This window comes from Camelus ferus, chromosome 5 (genome assembly GCF_009834535.1).
Source record: "Camelus ferus isolate YT-003-E chromosome 5, BCGSAC_Cfer_1.0, whole genome shotgun sequence".
NCBI classification, from domain to species: domain Eukaryota; kingdom Metazoa; phylum Chordata; class Mammalia; order Artiodactyla; family Camelidae; genus Camelus; species Camelus ferus.
The window spans coordinates 17,196,500-17,212,749 of NC_045700.1; the positions used below are offsets into that span (position 1 = coordinate 17,196,500).

The 16,250-nt window shown below is 40.6% G+C and overlaps 1 protein-coding gene across 4 annotated transcripts in view; it reads right to left on the reverse strand.

Moving 5' to 3' along the window:
- Positions 1-16,250, reverse strand: part of ZRANB3 (zinc finger RANBP2-type containing 3) — a 207,197-nt gene that overhangs the window by 22,651 nt on the left and 168,296 nt on the right. For all 4 annotated transcript variants that reach the window (XM_032479349.1, XM_032479348.1, XM_032479347.1 and 1 more), the window contains 2 exons: positions 3,406-3,820; positions 316-513 (listed from right to left, as the gene is read on the reverse strand). In XM_032479349.1, the coding sequence (XP_032335240.1) occupies positions 316-513; positions 3,406-3,820 (613 nt within the window). The remainder of the gene's footprint in view (positions 1-315; positions 514-3,405; positions 3,821-16,250) is intronic.

Below are 16,250 nucleotides of genomic sequence, written 5' to 3' on the forward strand. Positions count from 1 at the left end.
TCTGTCATTCCTACTATGTGGTCCCAAGGAACCTCCAAACATGAACACTGTCCTGTCACTGTGAGGGTGGGCCAGGCCTGGGGCAGCACCCACAGCCACGCAGGGGTTCAGCTCTCTGGAGGACGTCTGAACGCCAGCCGCTCTGCTCTTCCAGACATCTGGTGTTTATGGATGTAGTTACAAATGGCTGGTATTTTTAATATAAAAGGGAATACAAGGAACTGAAACAAGGTAGTGATTGCAAATCTGCTAACAGTATTATATGTCTAAGCATATGGTTATTATTTGGATCCTGAAAATGGACACAAGACTTACCATCACCTGGCTGGGATGAGAGTCTGTCTTCACTCTTGGTTTTTGATATTTCCTCCTTGCTCTCAGCTAACGGTTCAGGTTCTGAACATGCAAGCCCTTGTTTTTCACAGTCAGAACTAGTCTGAGTTTTTCTGGAGGTGTCTTTCTGAGAATCATCTTTCTCGTGTTTGCTTTGATTCTGGGTGTGGTTGAGGCCACCTATTTGTAGAACAAAGTTGTACAACAGATAAACAAATGAATTTGTTTATTCAAATCAAACAAATAATTTACACTTATATTTAGATAAAGTCATTATTTACTCTAAGCCCAGTTTAAAAAGTAGAGTTTAAAAAAAAGTCACAGCTAGGACTTATAAAAAGAAACAAAGTCAGAGATGTTTGTTCATTCTTCCGGGACATTCATCGGGGTCAGTGCACACCGAGTACTACTCTCGGTGCTGGAGAGGCAGAAGGAACAGGACAGAAAGGTCCCTGCTTCCTGGAGAGTCCATTCCAAATGGCAGGGATAGACAACAACAGGTAAACAAGCAAACAGGGTCTCTTCAGAGAAAGCGAATGAGTGAGTAAGGGGACGGGGCAGAAGGAGAAAAGCCAGCAGGCCCGTGGGAGCTGAGGGCTGTTCTGGAGTCTACAGAGCCCGGCCCTGGGTGCCTGTGCTCCTGGATGAGGATCTAAGTGTAACTGGAAGCCATTCAAGGGTTTTAAGCAAAGGAATGTAATGATCTAAATTTTCAAAGGACCACTCTGGCTGCTATGTAGAGAAGGCCTGGCCTCGGGCTTCTGAGGTCCTGGGAGGCAGATGATGATGGCTTCCAGTGAGATGGTAGCAGTAAAGATGAAGTGGCTGGAATCAAGATATACTGTGGAGGTTACACTAGCAGAACTTCATGAATCGAGTGTGGGAGGAGGGGTGGGGAATCAAACATGCTGCCTCTGGGTTTTCAGCATGATGTAGGGAAGATGACAGAGGAGAAGATTTGGGTGTTGGATATGGTGAATTCCACTTTGGACATACCAAGGTTGAGGTGCCCATTAGACACCCTGGTGGAGACGTTACATAGGCCACTGGATACATCCAATCTGGAATTCAAGTGAGAGATATAAACTTGGATGTATGTACCTTAAGATGCTATGTGTAAGCTATAGATGTTAAGAAAAAAGCACAAGAGAAATGTTACATAGTGACAAATATTAGTGTCGATATATATTATACCAAATTTTATCTAAAGTATAGAGACGGCATTAGCAACCTTTATAGGACTTTCCAGTCCTATACCTGATACTGCTTCTTTAAACTTTGAATTTCACTGTTTCCTCAAAGTGTTATAGGGCAGGCACTGATTTTGTTTATTTAGTTAGTTATTTTTAAAATTTTTTATTGAAGTACAATCAGTTACAATGTGTCAATTTCTGGTGTACAGCACAATGTCCCAGCCATGCATATATATATATATACATATATTCTTTTTCATTAAAGGTTATTATAAGATATTCAATACAGTTCGCTGTGCTATACAGAAGAAATTTGCTTTTCTAAAGTCTATTTTTATATATAGTGGCTACAGGTACTGATTTTAAGATTTAGATGACTTAGAATTAATTCTGCTTTTCAATACTTCAAATCAAGGTTGGAAAGCATTATGCCAAATTGTAGTAATATTAATCTAACAAATTTTCTACATAGTAATATCACTGTTACTTAGAATATGTATTCCTCTTAAATCAGACTGTTTCATGGTCACAAAAGGTGTTTTGTTTTTCTTAGACTGCTTGACAGTTTGCTTCTTAAATCACGGTTCGAGAAACTTTCATTGCTGTTCTGGGTATCACACAAAAAATCAGAACCGTAAGACCCTATTAAACTAGGATTTTTGTTGCTACATCACTCAATTTATATACTTAATGTGAACTGACATTATTCTGTAGTCACAAGACACTTTATTTTTATTGCCTGTAGCAGTTGGAAATTGAACGAGATAACGCAAATTGTGGGAGGTATTATATGGAATAAGCTTGTGGTTCCAATTTAGTTCATAGACAACAGGTGTCCACATTACAAATATAACCACCCAGATGGCAGACTTGTCAGTTTTGGTAGGAACACCCAGAATTGAAGGAGGAAAGATTCAGCCACTCATTACACTTTCTTTCAGATCAAAACTAAGGCAGAGGAGAGCAAGGCGGCAGGAAGGACCTGGAGCCTCAGAGCTTCTGCCTTAGCTCAGCCTTTGTTAATGTCCGTGGTCTGAAGAATTCACACATGATGGACAAGGAGACGTGTACAATTTACTACAACTGATACAATTTTATTTATGATTTCTTCTAGTTCCCCAAATTGTCAACTTGCCATTTTTTAGTTCCAATAAAAATGGTCTCTCAAATTGGAAACAAAAGGAATACTAATGATTTTTTCTTAAGACAACTGCAGGTGTTAAGAATCACTTCAAAAATAAACATCAGAAAATGGCCTGTATCAACGGCACGCTATAAAAACACACTCTGAGGGACGTTTAGGATTTCTACTTTTAAAGAGCATGTTTCGGAAAAGAATAAACTCATAAAGCAGATATTAAATTGGTGTTTAAAAGAACTTTAGAGGAATTTTTATGATTTGTCATGCAAGAAACGTGGCACAATGGATATTTTACTGGGCAAAGAAGCTACACTGGATTCATATTGCAACTTAAATAGAAATAATCTATAATTTCTTTAAAAACAAGTATTATCTACAGAGGAAAGAAAACAGCAGGGCTATGACTATAAGGCATATTTGCTGCCATAGCAACAGAGCTTCTATTCCTGCCCACTGAATTCACATCCTGCTGGCATTAATCAAAAATGTCCATTTGTGCCAAATTAATGCCAAGTCACAGACACTGGGGGGATATACATTCCTGACAGAACTGGGAGCTTTCCACATTCCACAAGGGGATAAATTCTGTCTTCACCATGTGAAGTTCTTCCTCCAGCTTAAAAGCTGAAGTCAGTACGGAGTCACATGAGCCTCTGATAACAGCAGTTGTCCCTAGAAGCACAGGTTACCTGAAGACACCACTGCCAGCGACCCCCACGGTCGCCCTCAAGTACTCACCGCCACGGCCCCGAGGATTCGCACACATCTCACAGTACGGCAACACTGAGCTGTTGACGTAGGTGCAGAAACCACACTGCCAGCCCTCACCAGGAAGGGCCGGGGTGGCGGCCTGGGTCTTGGCCTCACAGTCCCCCTCCATGAGCAGATCTTTCATCTGCGGGGGCCAGGAAGGTCTCTCCTCCCACGGGCTGCTGCGGTCATCGGGGGTGACCGATCTCAGCCTTTTGGCTTCAGGTTCAAGATCACTTCCATCACCAGTGACATCTCTTGCAGCTGTTTTTCCAGGGGCTGCTGGCCCTACAGGATTTTTCTCCTGGAACACCCCTGACTCATCACAGGAGGTCACCAACTGTCTCTCCTTAGGTTTTGGTAAAAAGAAGGATCGAATGTCACGCTGTTTTTCTTTTTCAAACTAGGAAAAACAAAGTTGTGAAATTTTTTAAGAGGCAATCAAATGTGTTCTTCATAAATGAAACAGATTAGCAAACTCTTTTCACTAACCATATTCCTTTATTTTTTGAGTACCTTGTTGGAAATGAATTCAATCATGCGATGAGTCTTCACATTTACATATATTCAGAATATCATTAACACATCCCTAAATGTTCTAACTTTTTTTTTTAAGCACTTACAATGTGCCAAGCACTTTATATGTATCAACTCATTTAATCCTCATGCCAGCTCTGTGAGGCAGGCACTGTTACTCTTCCCCTGTTTCAGATGAGGACACTAACGCTTTAGGGAGGTTAGGTAACTCGGCTAGAGAAGTTATGTAATAATATCCTTTACAAAGTGTCCTCTCTAGATGTACGTCAGGGAAAGGAGGCGATGGTGTGTTTAAATGTTTCAAGTCAATTGAGACCTAGAAAAATGACCTCCTGCCCAAACTATAAACACGACTTTCATAAACAGTATGTTTTTCATATTAAAATATCTTCCTGACTGGGGAGTATTTTTCAAAGAGCATTAAAGATATTCATTAAAACAGCTTCTTTAATAGACGTAGTTTAATAATTATCTCGTTTGCAAGAAATAGAGTTCTCTTTTCTGAGAACAGCCATTTCATTGTCTCATGTTTTCCATCTCTTTTTCAGTGTGTAAATCTCAGTCTCCTAATTAAAGAAAGTAGGGTACCCGTCTCCGTAACCGATGAGCCAGCAGTTAAGCCAAATTAAAGGAGCTAATTTTAGGGAAGTCCTGCTAGGGCCAGAATGGGGTACCACGGTGGACACACACAGTGGTCAACTGCATTTCCCAAGATGGCCACACTGATTCCTCTCTGATTTCACCTGCTTGTCTCACAATGTGACAGACATGCCGACATTTAGAGGTGGGGTCTTGTTCCTCCCTTTGAACCTGGGTGGACCTCTGAAACTGTCTCGACCAACAGAATGCAGTGAAAATGTCGCTGTGTGACTTCTCAGGGTGATGTTGTTGAGGCTGGTGTGGCTGCTGGCAGTCTGTCTCTCCTTCCTTTTATCTTTTAGGACACTAGCCTTTCAAACCTAGGCACCCTGTTGTGGGGAAGCCCAGGCCACATGGAGAAACTGTTGTGGAAAAATGTGTTACAGCTCAACGGTATAGCTCAGTGTTACAGTTCGGTGTTACAGCTCAGTTGTGGCAGCAACCTGGATCCTGGCGAGAGGCCAAGCAGCACTCGGAGAGTTGGAAAACTCAGGTTTATTACACCAGCGGGCCCAGAGGAGTTAACACTCCAAGCTCTGGATCCTGCCTGTAGGTTTACACAGGTTTTTATAGGCTGCCAGTTCACACTTTGCAAAATCATATGCAAATAAAGTATAACAAAAGTTGACCAACTAGGAACAAGCTTTCTAGAAATAGACCAATCAGGAGTGAGGGAAATAACCAATCAGGAGAGAGCTCAGAGAACCAACAGAATTTTAGGGTTAAGTAAGCCATTTCAGAGGCAAAAAGTGAGATAGAGCTTCCCGGTCAGGGAACCAGATGGTGCTGACAGGAGAGTAGTGGCCCTGCCTGGGCTTCCCGCCTCAAAACCACATGTGGATATTCAACATGACAGTCCCAGACAGGCCCCCAGGTGACAGCCGGCATCAATTGTCAGACAGATGAGTGAAGGAGCATTTCAGATGCTTCCAGCGACCAGCCTTGGGGTATCCAGCAAAGGCCTAGCTGTACATTAGTTGAATTCTGTACCCATGGAAGTCATGGGAAATAATACATGACTATTGCTGTTTTAAGGCACTAAGTTTTGGGGTAATTTGTTCTGCTGCGATAGGTTACAAAGACAGACGCTACAGATGATGACATCAAAATTATAAATGTTGCAAAGAGATAGTTTACATAATAATTCTTATCTGTATTTCTTAGTAGTGCTGCGTAAGAAAGATTTAGCAAGTTCGAGACAGAAATTCATCGAGATGGAAGGATTAGAGGTTACTGGTAATTGTGACAAAGGGACATAGGGAGTTATTGCTAAATGATTATAGTCTCCATTTGGGGTAAGAAAAACGTTTTGAAAATAGTGGTTGATGGTTGTGAATTTAATTAATGTCACTGAATTATACACTTGAATAGGGTTGAGATGGCAAGTTTTCTGATTATATGTATAACCACAAATTTTTTAATTTCCAAGAAAAAAAGAAAAGGCGGTAGGAAGGAGAGAAGGAATATTTACGCTGTTGCCACATTGGTAAAATTAAAACATATACTTTTGGAAAAAAGTCTCCTCCTTCCCAAATGTACAACTTTGACTTTGTATAACTGTTAAATTATCACTCTCATATACTATAAAAAAATTATCTAATAAGTAGTGGATGTTATAGAATTTAAATTAAAACATAAGGAATGAAATCACTAACCATGAGACAAGATTTTTAAAACAATGTACAAGGAAAATTCTAAGAAAAGGGCAGAGGAAAGCAGAGAGATTAGCAGACTGATGCAGTTTGGTGTTAAAAAGGTACCAAGGAAACAAGGACAGTTACACATTTAAAGAGAATGTTCTATTCCGTATAACAGGACTGCTAAAGAGAGTTTGTAGGATTTTCAAAATATTGGCAAATGCTCAGCAAACGTGAACAAATTCTGCCAGCTATGTCTAGTGAAACTATAATGATTTTACAAGAGAGGTGAACTTTGAGTCCTTCCTGCACATTTGGGAATGACCCAATCTTGCCCTAATTCCTAGTAGTTTAGTTGAGCATACAATTCTCCAAGATCTTCAAAGATACTGCTCTGTTTCTTCTGATACCTGATGACACTGATGATGTTCCTTTGCAGGCTGCAAACTCTTTCTTGTTTCAGAGGCTTCCGGGGCCTTCTTGTTACCCCTGGTGTTCTCAGGTTCCACACTGATCTGTTTCTGTGTATCTAGACCTATATGCTTTCTGCTGGCACCCAGGATAGCTTATTAATTTTGAATAGTATTGATTATCTTTAGTTCTTGGAAATTTCTATTCCCTCTTTGATAGTTTATTCTTCTTCATTTTCTCTTTTCTCTTTTTCTGGAATTCCGGTTAGCAGAATGTTGGACCTAGACACTTATGTCTTATCTTTTATTCTGACATTTTCCTTCTTTTTGTTTTTTCACCCTCTAAACTCTCGGAAAGCTCTCTGAAAATACGGCACCCATGAAACAAGAAAAAGGAAAAGCAAAAATATTTTCTTTTGCTCCTCTGAGAATATTCACGGAAGGTTTTTTGTTAGTTTTCTTCAGCTCACTGCATCATCTCTGCTTCTTCTGTATCCCTTTCTTGGCTTACATGCTTGTTTTGCCCTCTGTTTTGCCCAGGAGAGGATTTCCCCCACACCTGGTGGTCTTTGCTGACCATTCATATTTGAGAAGAAGACACTAAAATGCTACTGGAAGTTGCAAGGCAGGGACTTCACTACGGGGCATGAGTGGCTGTCAGGGGATCCCTTTCAGGCTCCACAGTATTTTCTTGGTCCCAGTTTCTCCAGAAAGGAATCCATCAATATCCCTCCTGAAAGACAGGACTCTAACTACCAGTGACTGGAGAGCTACTCAGAAAGAGTGCTAAGGATTCCACCCTTATTTTAGGAGTGTTCCACTTAAAATGTTTGTTTTCGATTTACTGCCCTACTCCCCACTCCTCCAACTGGCTCTGTTCCTAGATATGTTTTTAAACAGGAGCAAATACAACAGCTAAATAAATGAGTAAGATAAAAAACATAAAATACAAAACATAAATAAAATAAAATATACAAAGCAGGCCATTGTCACCTACACATCAACATCTTTTGTCCCATTTCTACATTTTAAAGAATTTGTCTCCAGGTCTCCAAAACATTTCATACTCTCCATCTGCCCACCATGACAAAAATCAAACAAAACAAGATTGTCTATACTTCATTAAAAAAAAAAAAAGACTGTCTCAGATTTGTTTAGAAAAGAGCAACGTTCCCAACAATATGAAATGAAAACATAAGAAATCTTTCAGAAAAAGAATTCTCAGGGCCTTAACATATCAGCTTTTACAGTTGACATCTTTAATTAAGCTATTTAATTAAGCTATTTTAAAAAGGACTTCTTTTTACAATGCAAGCAATGACTAATTTTGGAAATCAGCATTTGACAAACTCATCATGTGCCAGAGGCAGGCTGAGTGACTGACAGCATCAGACACTGACGTCCCCCTCCGCCGCGACAATGGGGGCTCACTTACAGTGCCACAGGGCAGCCAGTGTGGGTGCTACTCTGAAACCACGGCTGCTTGGATAATAATAAAGTGAGACTGGAGCACACAAAATCCAGAAAAGGAGTGGTGGGTGGAAATGGAGTCATTTTATGTAATTTTGGGAACTAAAGGATACACCTGGGGTATAAATTTAGAAAGAGGAGAAGACAAGATTAATCAAGAGCAATGACTTTAATGTTATGATGGTTAAACTGGACAATGATCAGTGTGGTTACAGGGAGTGGACCGTACAAGTTAGTCCCCTGGCTGCAGGACTGGCAGACGCATAAAGCCTAACAGGAATAATTAAGACTTCCTCTGAGGTAATCAACTAGAAACCGGGTCCATGTATATAACCAGTTACGTCTTCTGATGGTGGCCTCTGAGCAATCAGAAACTTGGTTGATGAGGTTTCTCTGACACTTAACAGCTATGACTGACAGAGAAACAAGTGAGAAAATCTCTTGGACACACCCTGACGATAATTACACTCACTGGATGGGAACAGAGAAGGGTTTACTGAATACGAGTTCGTAACTTGTGATCCACGGGCCTCTCACAAGACCTTGGATGGCCTCCAATGAGACTGAGAAACCGCTGAAATTGTCCATAAGATGCTGCCTGTACTGTTATGTGCATTTCTGGAGAGCAGTTCTTTACTCCCTCCACAGTCTCAAAGGGATTCAGGACCCAACAAAGGTTAAGAGCCAGTGGCTCAGAAGATGCATGTGTGGTTTGAGCAGCCCCATTTCTTTCCTTCCTTGAGGGGTCATCTGTGAATGTACACACGGTGGTGGACTAACTCTTTCTAAGGGGAAACAAATATATAAATTCCTCTTAGGTACGTAATGAGAATCTCTCTAGCTTCTCTCAATACTTTTTAAAAACTAAATAATACCAAAACAGAGTAACTTCTGTGCAAGCATGAAACATCACTTAGCTCATTTGTCTGTCACTGTAACTCGACTCTGAACAGCTTCTCTTAAGAGAGCAAATGACATGAGGGTCTCACACAGTCCAAAAAAGGGAAATCACTGAGGAGGTAAAAGAAAGCACGTGGACTGTAATGGCTAGAGAGTTCCAGGAGATATTACTGTGCTGGCAGGACTCTAAGCTGTAACATCACATAGGTCGGCTTAAAACAAAACACCGTCCTTGACATTCTGAGACAGCGACTTACAACCCTCAGCTCCTCACGGAGATTCCAGCAGGTGTTTGCGACATGTCTGGTTAATAAACACAGGAAGTGACCTTAATAAGATCTGTAGACACAGATACTAGACATAAATGCAAAATTTCTGTATCTTAGTAAGATGCTTCTAACCACTTTTCTATTGTCCTTTTCTATGAAATTAATTTTTTAATAAAGTGAATGTGGATTCATTGCTTAAAGAATCTGAGAAAAAAAGTGGTAAGAAAGAATTGTAGGCAAAACGCTCCCCAAATAAGCAAGTTTTCTAAAAATATTAGTTATCAATTACTTGACTCCTTATAGGAATAAACTTTATCAGTCTCACCAAAATAGATCCAGAATCCTCAAATTGCAACAGCTGTACTGATAGCTAAACACTCAGCACCCATCCTGTTCTGGCAGGTCCTACACTTGAAAAATTACTGCCTTTATTAATATTAGCAGCATTTCTGAGTGGTAAAGATAACAGGAACACAGAAGGACAAAAAAAAATATTTTCATGGTCTAGGAAAACTTTGTTAATAGCAAGATTAAGCTAAAAAGTCTTTTGTCTTTCATAACTACATTCTTGCATTTAGAAGAGACATTATAGTAACAAATGCCTGATAAATGCTGTAACTCATCATGACTGTTTGTCCTTGTAAAGAAACAACTCTTTTAAGTGACCCTTTTAATGTGTGATAAATAAGGAACTCAATAGTAGGTGTTTCTAAATAGGAGGAGCCATTCAAGGCTGGAGCAATTTTTATCACAAGGTGCTGGGGAAAATATAGTTAAGTCAACATGCCCGGATCATAAGAAATGTGGGAAACAGAAGAACACAATTGTCTCTTCAGTTATATAGCTGACACTCAGTTATTGTGTTCCTGTCTTCTGTCCAATATCGTTTTTCAAAAGCAGAAGAAAAAAAAATAATGCTTTTGGTGAGAAGTCCTGGGAATAAAAGCTGCAAAATGCTTAAGGTGGCAAAATGCGTGTTTTTATTTGAAAGGCTCAGGGACCTAATATATTTGTTGTTTTGCGCTGTGGTATAAACTACTGCTCTTTAGAGACAAATCCCCCAGCCATGATGATAGGATTAAAAGTCAGTTATTAGAACTGAAGGCAAGGAAAGGGAAATCTAGCAAAACTCATAAAAAACAATAAAGCACTTCAAAGGCCAGTGCTACCCTGCACAGCCATACACACCACCACCAAAGGCACTGGTGTCAGTGTAACGACTTTGATCGGGGGCAGCTCTGGGAGGAATCATTTCTGCCTCATGTCTTTCCTCTCCTGATCCCCCAAGAGCTAACAAAACCAGTTTACAAATGGATGACTGGGACATCTTGCGTGTCTCCCTCCTCAACAGCAGACCAGATGACTGAGGATTGGAACTCGACCTAAAAAGCCTTCACGAACATCTGTAAACAAACCAGGGGATACACAGTGACCAAAAAGCAAGGGCTTCAATCATCAAACTGGAAAAATGAATTTAAATTCTCCTAAAAAAGAAATGACTGGTTGACTTCCTCAGTTGTTGCACCATGTCCATTCCCGTGTACTATTTAAATAAAATTTTGGCAGTAATCCACTCTCAGGCACAACCAGTTTTTCTTTGTGGTCATAGAGAAAACAAAGTAAAACACCACGCGGGTTAAAAAAAAAGTGGTTAAAAAAGGAAATGTTATTACTTATTTTTAAAGATGACATCTAAAGCAGCGCACCACATGACTTTGGGAACAGCTATCTCTTCCAACAAGGACGAAGAGAATTCAGTCTTATATAGTACACGGCACAGATCGCGAAAGTGTGATGTGGAGGGGCAGGCTCGCCAGCGCCCATGGGCCATAACCTCTCTCCTACGCTCTAGGCCTGACCTCTAAACGCCTCACGGACATCAGCCGAGTGGTTCAGAGGCTCCCCAAACTCAAGAGGCCCTGGGTGGGGTCTCCTGTCTGTCCGGAACCATCACAATCTCTTGGCTCTTCACTGCTGAACAAATTCACATGAAGTCCTCGGCTACGGATTCTCCAGTTTTAGACTAAACTGGATCACCTACTGTGGCTTCAGTCTGCCCTGCCCTGACCTACCTGCTTCCTCTGGTTCTGACATCTCCCTTAAATGCCTGCTTCAATCCCTTCTCCTCCTCCTGCACCTGCGGCTGTTAGACAGGGTCCTCCCAGGCCTCGTTATGTTGATTCGACCTCTGAAATGTCTGGAGTTTTCCCTTCTCTACTACCACCACCACTGTTAGGGGTTCAGGGTGGAGTTTAGCATCCCAAACCCCATCTGGGAATCCCTGACAAAGGAGCCTTCTATACGGTGATAGCCTTACAAGTAAAAAGGGATTGGCCTTATTAATCAATCTCAGTAAGTGCCTGAGAACATTCAAATCACATTTGACAAAAGGTGTCTGAAAGAAACCAGCCCAAACCCAAAGCCATAATGGGACTTCCTACTTCTGACTCCAAATCTGGCAGGAGAGGCGTGCCTCTGGGAAGCACAGCAACTCACTAGCCCCTAACGGTGGCCCAATCAAGTTCTCAGGCTGAAAAATACAGATGAACAACTCCTCCTCCAGGGGTGGGGGACAAAGTCCTGAGAAGGAGTGGAGATGGAAAATCCCTTTACCAGAGGCTCAAACTGGACAGGATGGAGGGCAGAAATCATCCGTTCCACAGATACCACATTCGCCAGGAACCTCCGTCTCTTCTCCCTCCCATTCATTTCCCACTTGGCCACTAGGAGTATCTTTAGAAAACAGGAATCTCATCACTGTTATTCATCTGCTTAAAAGCCTTTGATGACACTACATTACTTCTAGGATAAGGTCCAACTTCCTGGCCTGGCACGTGTGGGCTCCTCTGCATCTGACCAGTGCCAGAGGTTCAGGCTTCCTCTCCTTTGACTCACTTCTTGTGTGCACTGCACTCACACGTTCGCACGAATTCCCATTCCCAGACATCTGCTCGTGTCATCAGGCTCTCAGGCACGCTCCCGGTGTTCCCTCTGCCCGAACCATGACACATTCCCTTTGAACTCATCCTTCAATATCCAGCTCAGATGTCTCCTGAGGGAACCTTTCCCACATGCCCCAGGTAGTTATCTCTTCTATCCCATGTTCCCAGAGCCTGGTGATATACCTCTATGTTCACATTTATCATCCTGCATTAAAATGATTCACTTATAATCATCTCTCCCAATTAAAGAGTAAGCTTTGAGAAAACGTTAGCTGTTTTCCTTGTCTTTGCACCCAGTATACAGTCTTTTTTAAATAACAGATTTACCAGAAAGTGAAAGAAAAATACTATATACCACTCTTATGTGGAATCTAAAAAAAGAAAAAAAGAGGATCCTAATGAACTCATCTACAAGACAGAAACAGACTTGCAGACATAGTAAACAATCTTGTGGTTACTGGGGGAAAGGGGCTGGAAGGGATACATTTGGGACTTCGAAATTTACAAATGTTAGCCACTATATATAAAAATAGATTTTAAAATTTCTTCTGTATAGCACAGGTAACTATATTCAATATCTTGTAATAACCTTTAATGAAAAAGAGTAAGAAAATAAATATATGTATGTATATGCATGACTGGGATATTGTGCTGTACACCAGAAATTGACACATTGTAACTGACTGTACTTCAATTAAAAAAAAATAACAGCTTTACTGAGATATAACCTATTCACTTACTATAAAATTCACTCTTTTAAAGTGTCCAATTCTCTGATTTTTAGTATAATTATGCAACCATCACTACTGTTTCATTGTAAAACACTTTCATCACCCTCAAAAAGAAACCCCTTATCAAGTAAGCAGTCACTTGCCATCTCTCCCATCCCCCAAGTCCCTGGCAATGACTAACCATCCTTGGCAATGACTAATCTACTTTATATCTCTACAGACTTGCCTATTCTGGCCAGACAATATGTCACCTTTTTCCACTTAGGATGTCTTCAGGGTTCATCTATGTTGTAGCATGTGTCAGAACTTCACCCTTTTTATGCCTGAATAATATTCCATTTTATGGATATATACCATGTTTTGTTTATCCATTCACCAACTGACGGACATTTGGACTGTTCTAACTTTCTGGCTATTATCAGTCATGTTGCCATGACATTTATGTACAAGTCTTGATGTGGACATACGTTTTCAACTCCCTTAGAAGTAGAACTGCTGGGTCATACGGTAAGTCTGTGTTTTTGTTTTTGTTTTGGAGCAGGAGGTAATTAGGTTTATTTATTTATGTTTAGAGGAGGTACTGAGTATTAAACCCAGGACCTCATGCATGCTAAGCATGTGCTCTACCACTGAGCTATGCCCTCCTCCCCCTGGTAAGTCTGTGTTTAACATTTTAAGGAACTGCCAGACTGTTTTTCAAAATGTCTGCACCATTTTCCATTCCTACAAGTGATGTATGAGTGTTCCAATTTCTCTATATCTGTGCCAATACATGTTGTCTGTCTTTTAAATTTTAATCATTCTAGTGGGTGTAAAGTGTATCTCATTGCGGTTTTGATTTGCATTTCATATAATCTTAATAAATGTTTATATAACAATCTTTGAATGCCCTGTATGTAGTATACACCCTATAAACACTGGCTAACCAAAGTGAAGTGTTTCAGGGTTCTTTTCATTCCATAGAAAACTGAGGACTTTTCATTCTATAAAAAAATAGAGTGTGCTAACTCTAATGTAACTAGTATAGTTTGGCAGGGTTATAAAGGTAGATTTTGGATCAGAAAGGCCTGAGTTCAAATCCCAGGTCTGCTGCTTACTGGCTGTCTGAACTTGGGCACGTTGCTTAAGCTTAAGTGTCCTATTGACACTCACTTTCTGAGCGTCAGTGGGACATGGTAACAGTATCTGCCTCATGGTGTGGCTGTGAAGGTTTAATAAGGTCATGAGTGTTAAGGGCTTGGCACAGTGGCTACATGGAATACTCAATACATGTTAATTATTTTTACTGAGTAAATTGAAGTCATAAAGGTAAACAAGACAAGTGTCTAATAGTGCTGTGTGATGTAATCTATAACAGACACGTCTGTATGTCTCTATCCATAAAATGAGGCCACCCCTTGTCCTTATTAGGCTGTTACGCAAACTAATTACATAATGTTTACAGAATGGGTAAAATTCTAAAACATATATTAAATAACTATTCTAATTTAAGATGTTTTATCTTCGAGAAACCAGTGCTTTAGCACACTGAGAAACAAGAGACTTTGGATAAGAATGATTTATACTTCATGAATACACAAGTCCTGTAGTCTACTTTCTTTTTGCTGCTACCATTTTATCAAGTAGACAATATGTGGGAAACAAGGTTATTTTTTATATGTATGAGGCAATTTCTTATTTGTACTTCTTAGCCCACAACAAAACAAACATTTCATGTAAAGTTAGCATTAAATTAAAAATGTAAAGTTTGTTTTTGCATTTTGAGGACATCATTTTAAAATTTCATAGTTGTGCTAAAACATTCTCCTTCCCAACTACACACAATTTCTTTCTAGCAGACCAATAATCATTCCATACATTTTTAATGCAAATCTGGGTGTTTCAAATGTAAGTTTGCTTTGGGTGAAGGATGTCATTAGGTGGTCTTGAGGACAGCAGACCAGGGACTTGAGGATGGTTATGAGAGAGAAAAGGTAGCGGTATGAGTGGTAAGCCAGGTAAGGATGACTAGAAAGACAGGGAGAGGCTAACAGGAGAAAGGAAAACTGAGAGAGATTGAAGCGAAAAGCCCACAAAATGAAAACAGCTGGTGAGGGAGAGCAGCGACCACAATACAAAACTATCTGGAGCTCTGTTCCCAAATGGAAGAAGACGCCTGTCTGACGTAAGACAACGGAAGCAGCTCTGGCTTAGTCAGATCTGGAGAAGGGAAACCAAGTAGAAAGGAGACTTATCCTATGGGGGAGCTGGACTTGTTACCCATATTAAGTTAGAGTCCTTTCTTCTGCCAATGTATGAATCTCTTATGCACCAAGTTTCTCATTATAGTATATACATAGAATGAACGAAAGCAAGCTCAGAAGTCATCTAGGGATTCAACTCTCTGGATAAATGCTGCTGCTGATTATCTATTAAGGGTCATAAGGAGGATGAGGGAAGGCCCTGAAGAGGTTAAGGGAAAGGCCCACTTTCCCACAGCCAGAGTTAGGGAAGGGTTAGCCCTAGGATGATGGCAGGAAAAATGAAGGGGAGGCTTCCTATCTGGATATGCCACTCAGTCTATTTTATTCAGAAACAGCCTTTACTTACTTGGAAGTGACAATATGGACTAATACAGCTCGACTTTTCTGTCCTTCCATCTGGGGATAACCTACTTTATCACTGCATAGAAGCCAATGTAGGAAAATCAAAACACTGCAAAACCAAAAGAGTACTTAGAAGTCATGCACATTCAGACGCAGCAGAAAGGAAGAAGCTTGAGAAACTGGATGGCATCTGATACAGTGACCCTGGTGATGGACTCCCAGGCAGGACTGCTTACTGAAGGGGCAGCCAACGGGGCTTTCCTCATGGCAGTGGAATTATTTCCTTTCATTTTAGCTGGACTTCAATTTGATTTTCACTTGCACTAATAAGTAATTTCTTTTACAAATGTTAACTATCTAGGATGGGTGAAGAACTGTGACTCACACATTGGTGTGGATTAATTCCAAGCAAGGTGTTATTTAAATACTTAACAACAGCTATAGCAGGGGCATTAACCAGAGTCCTAGAGGCCGTGCGCTGCAGGACCATGAGGAGGTCCAGAAGGTGCGGTGAGGGAGTACAGCGAAGGGACTGAAGAAGTGGCTATCCACCAACCATTATGTTAAAATATTTAATATTTGAAAATCAGTACACTTATACTTGTATATACTGGTAGAGTACTAGCCCTGGTTCCATATGGCTTTTTTTCTTGCTGGGGGCAGGGGGGGAGTGGGGAGGAATTAGGTTTCTTTCTTTATTTAATTTGTTTTTT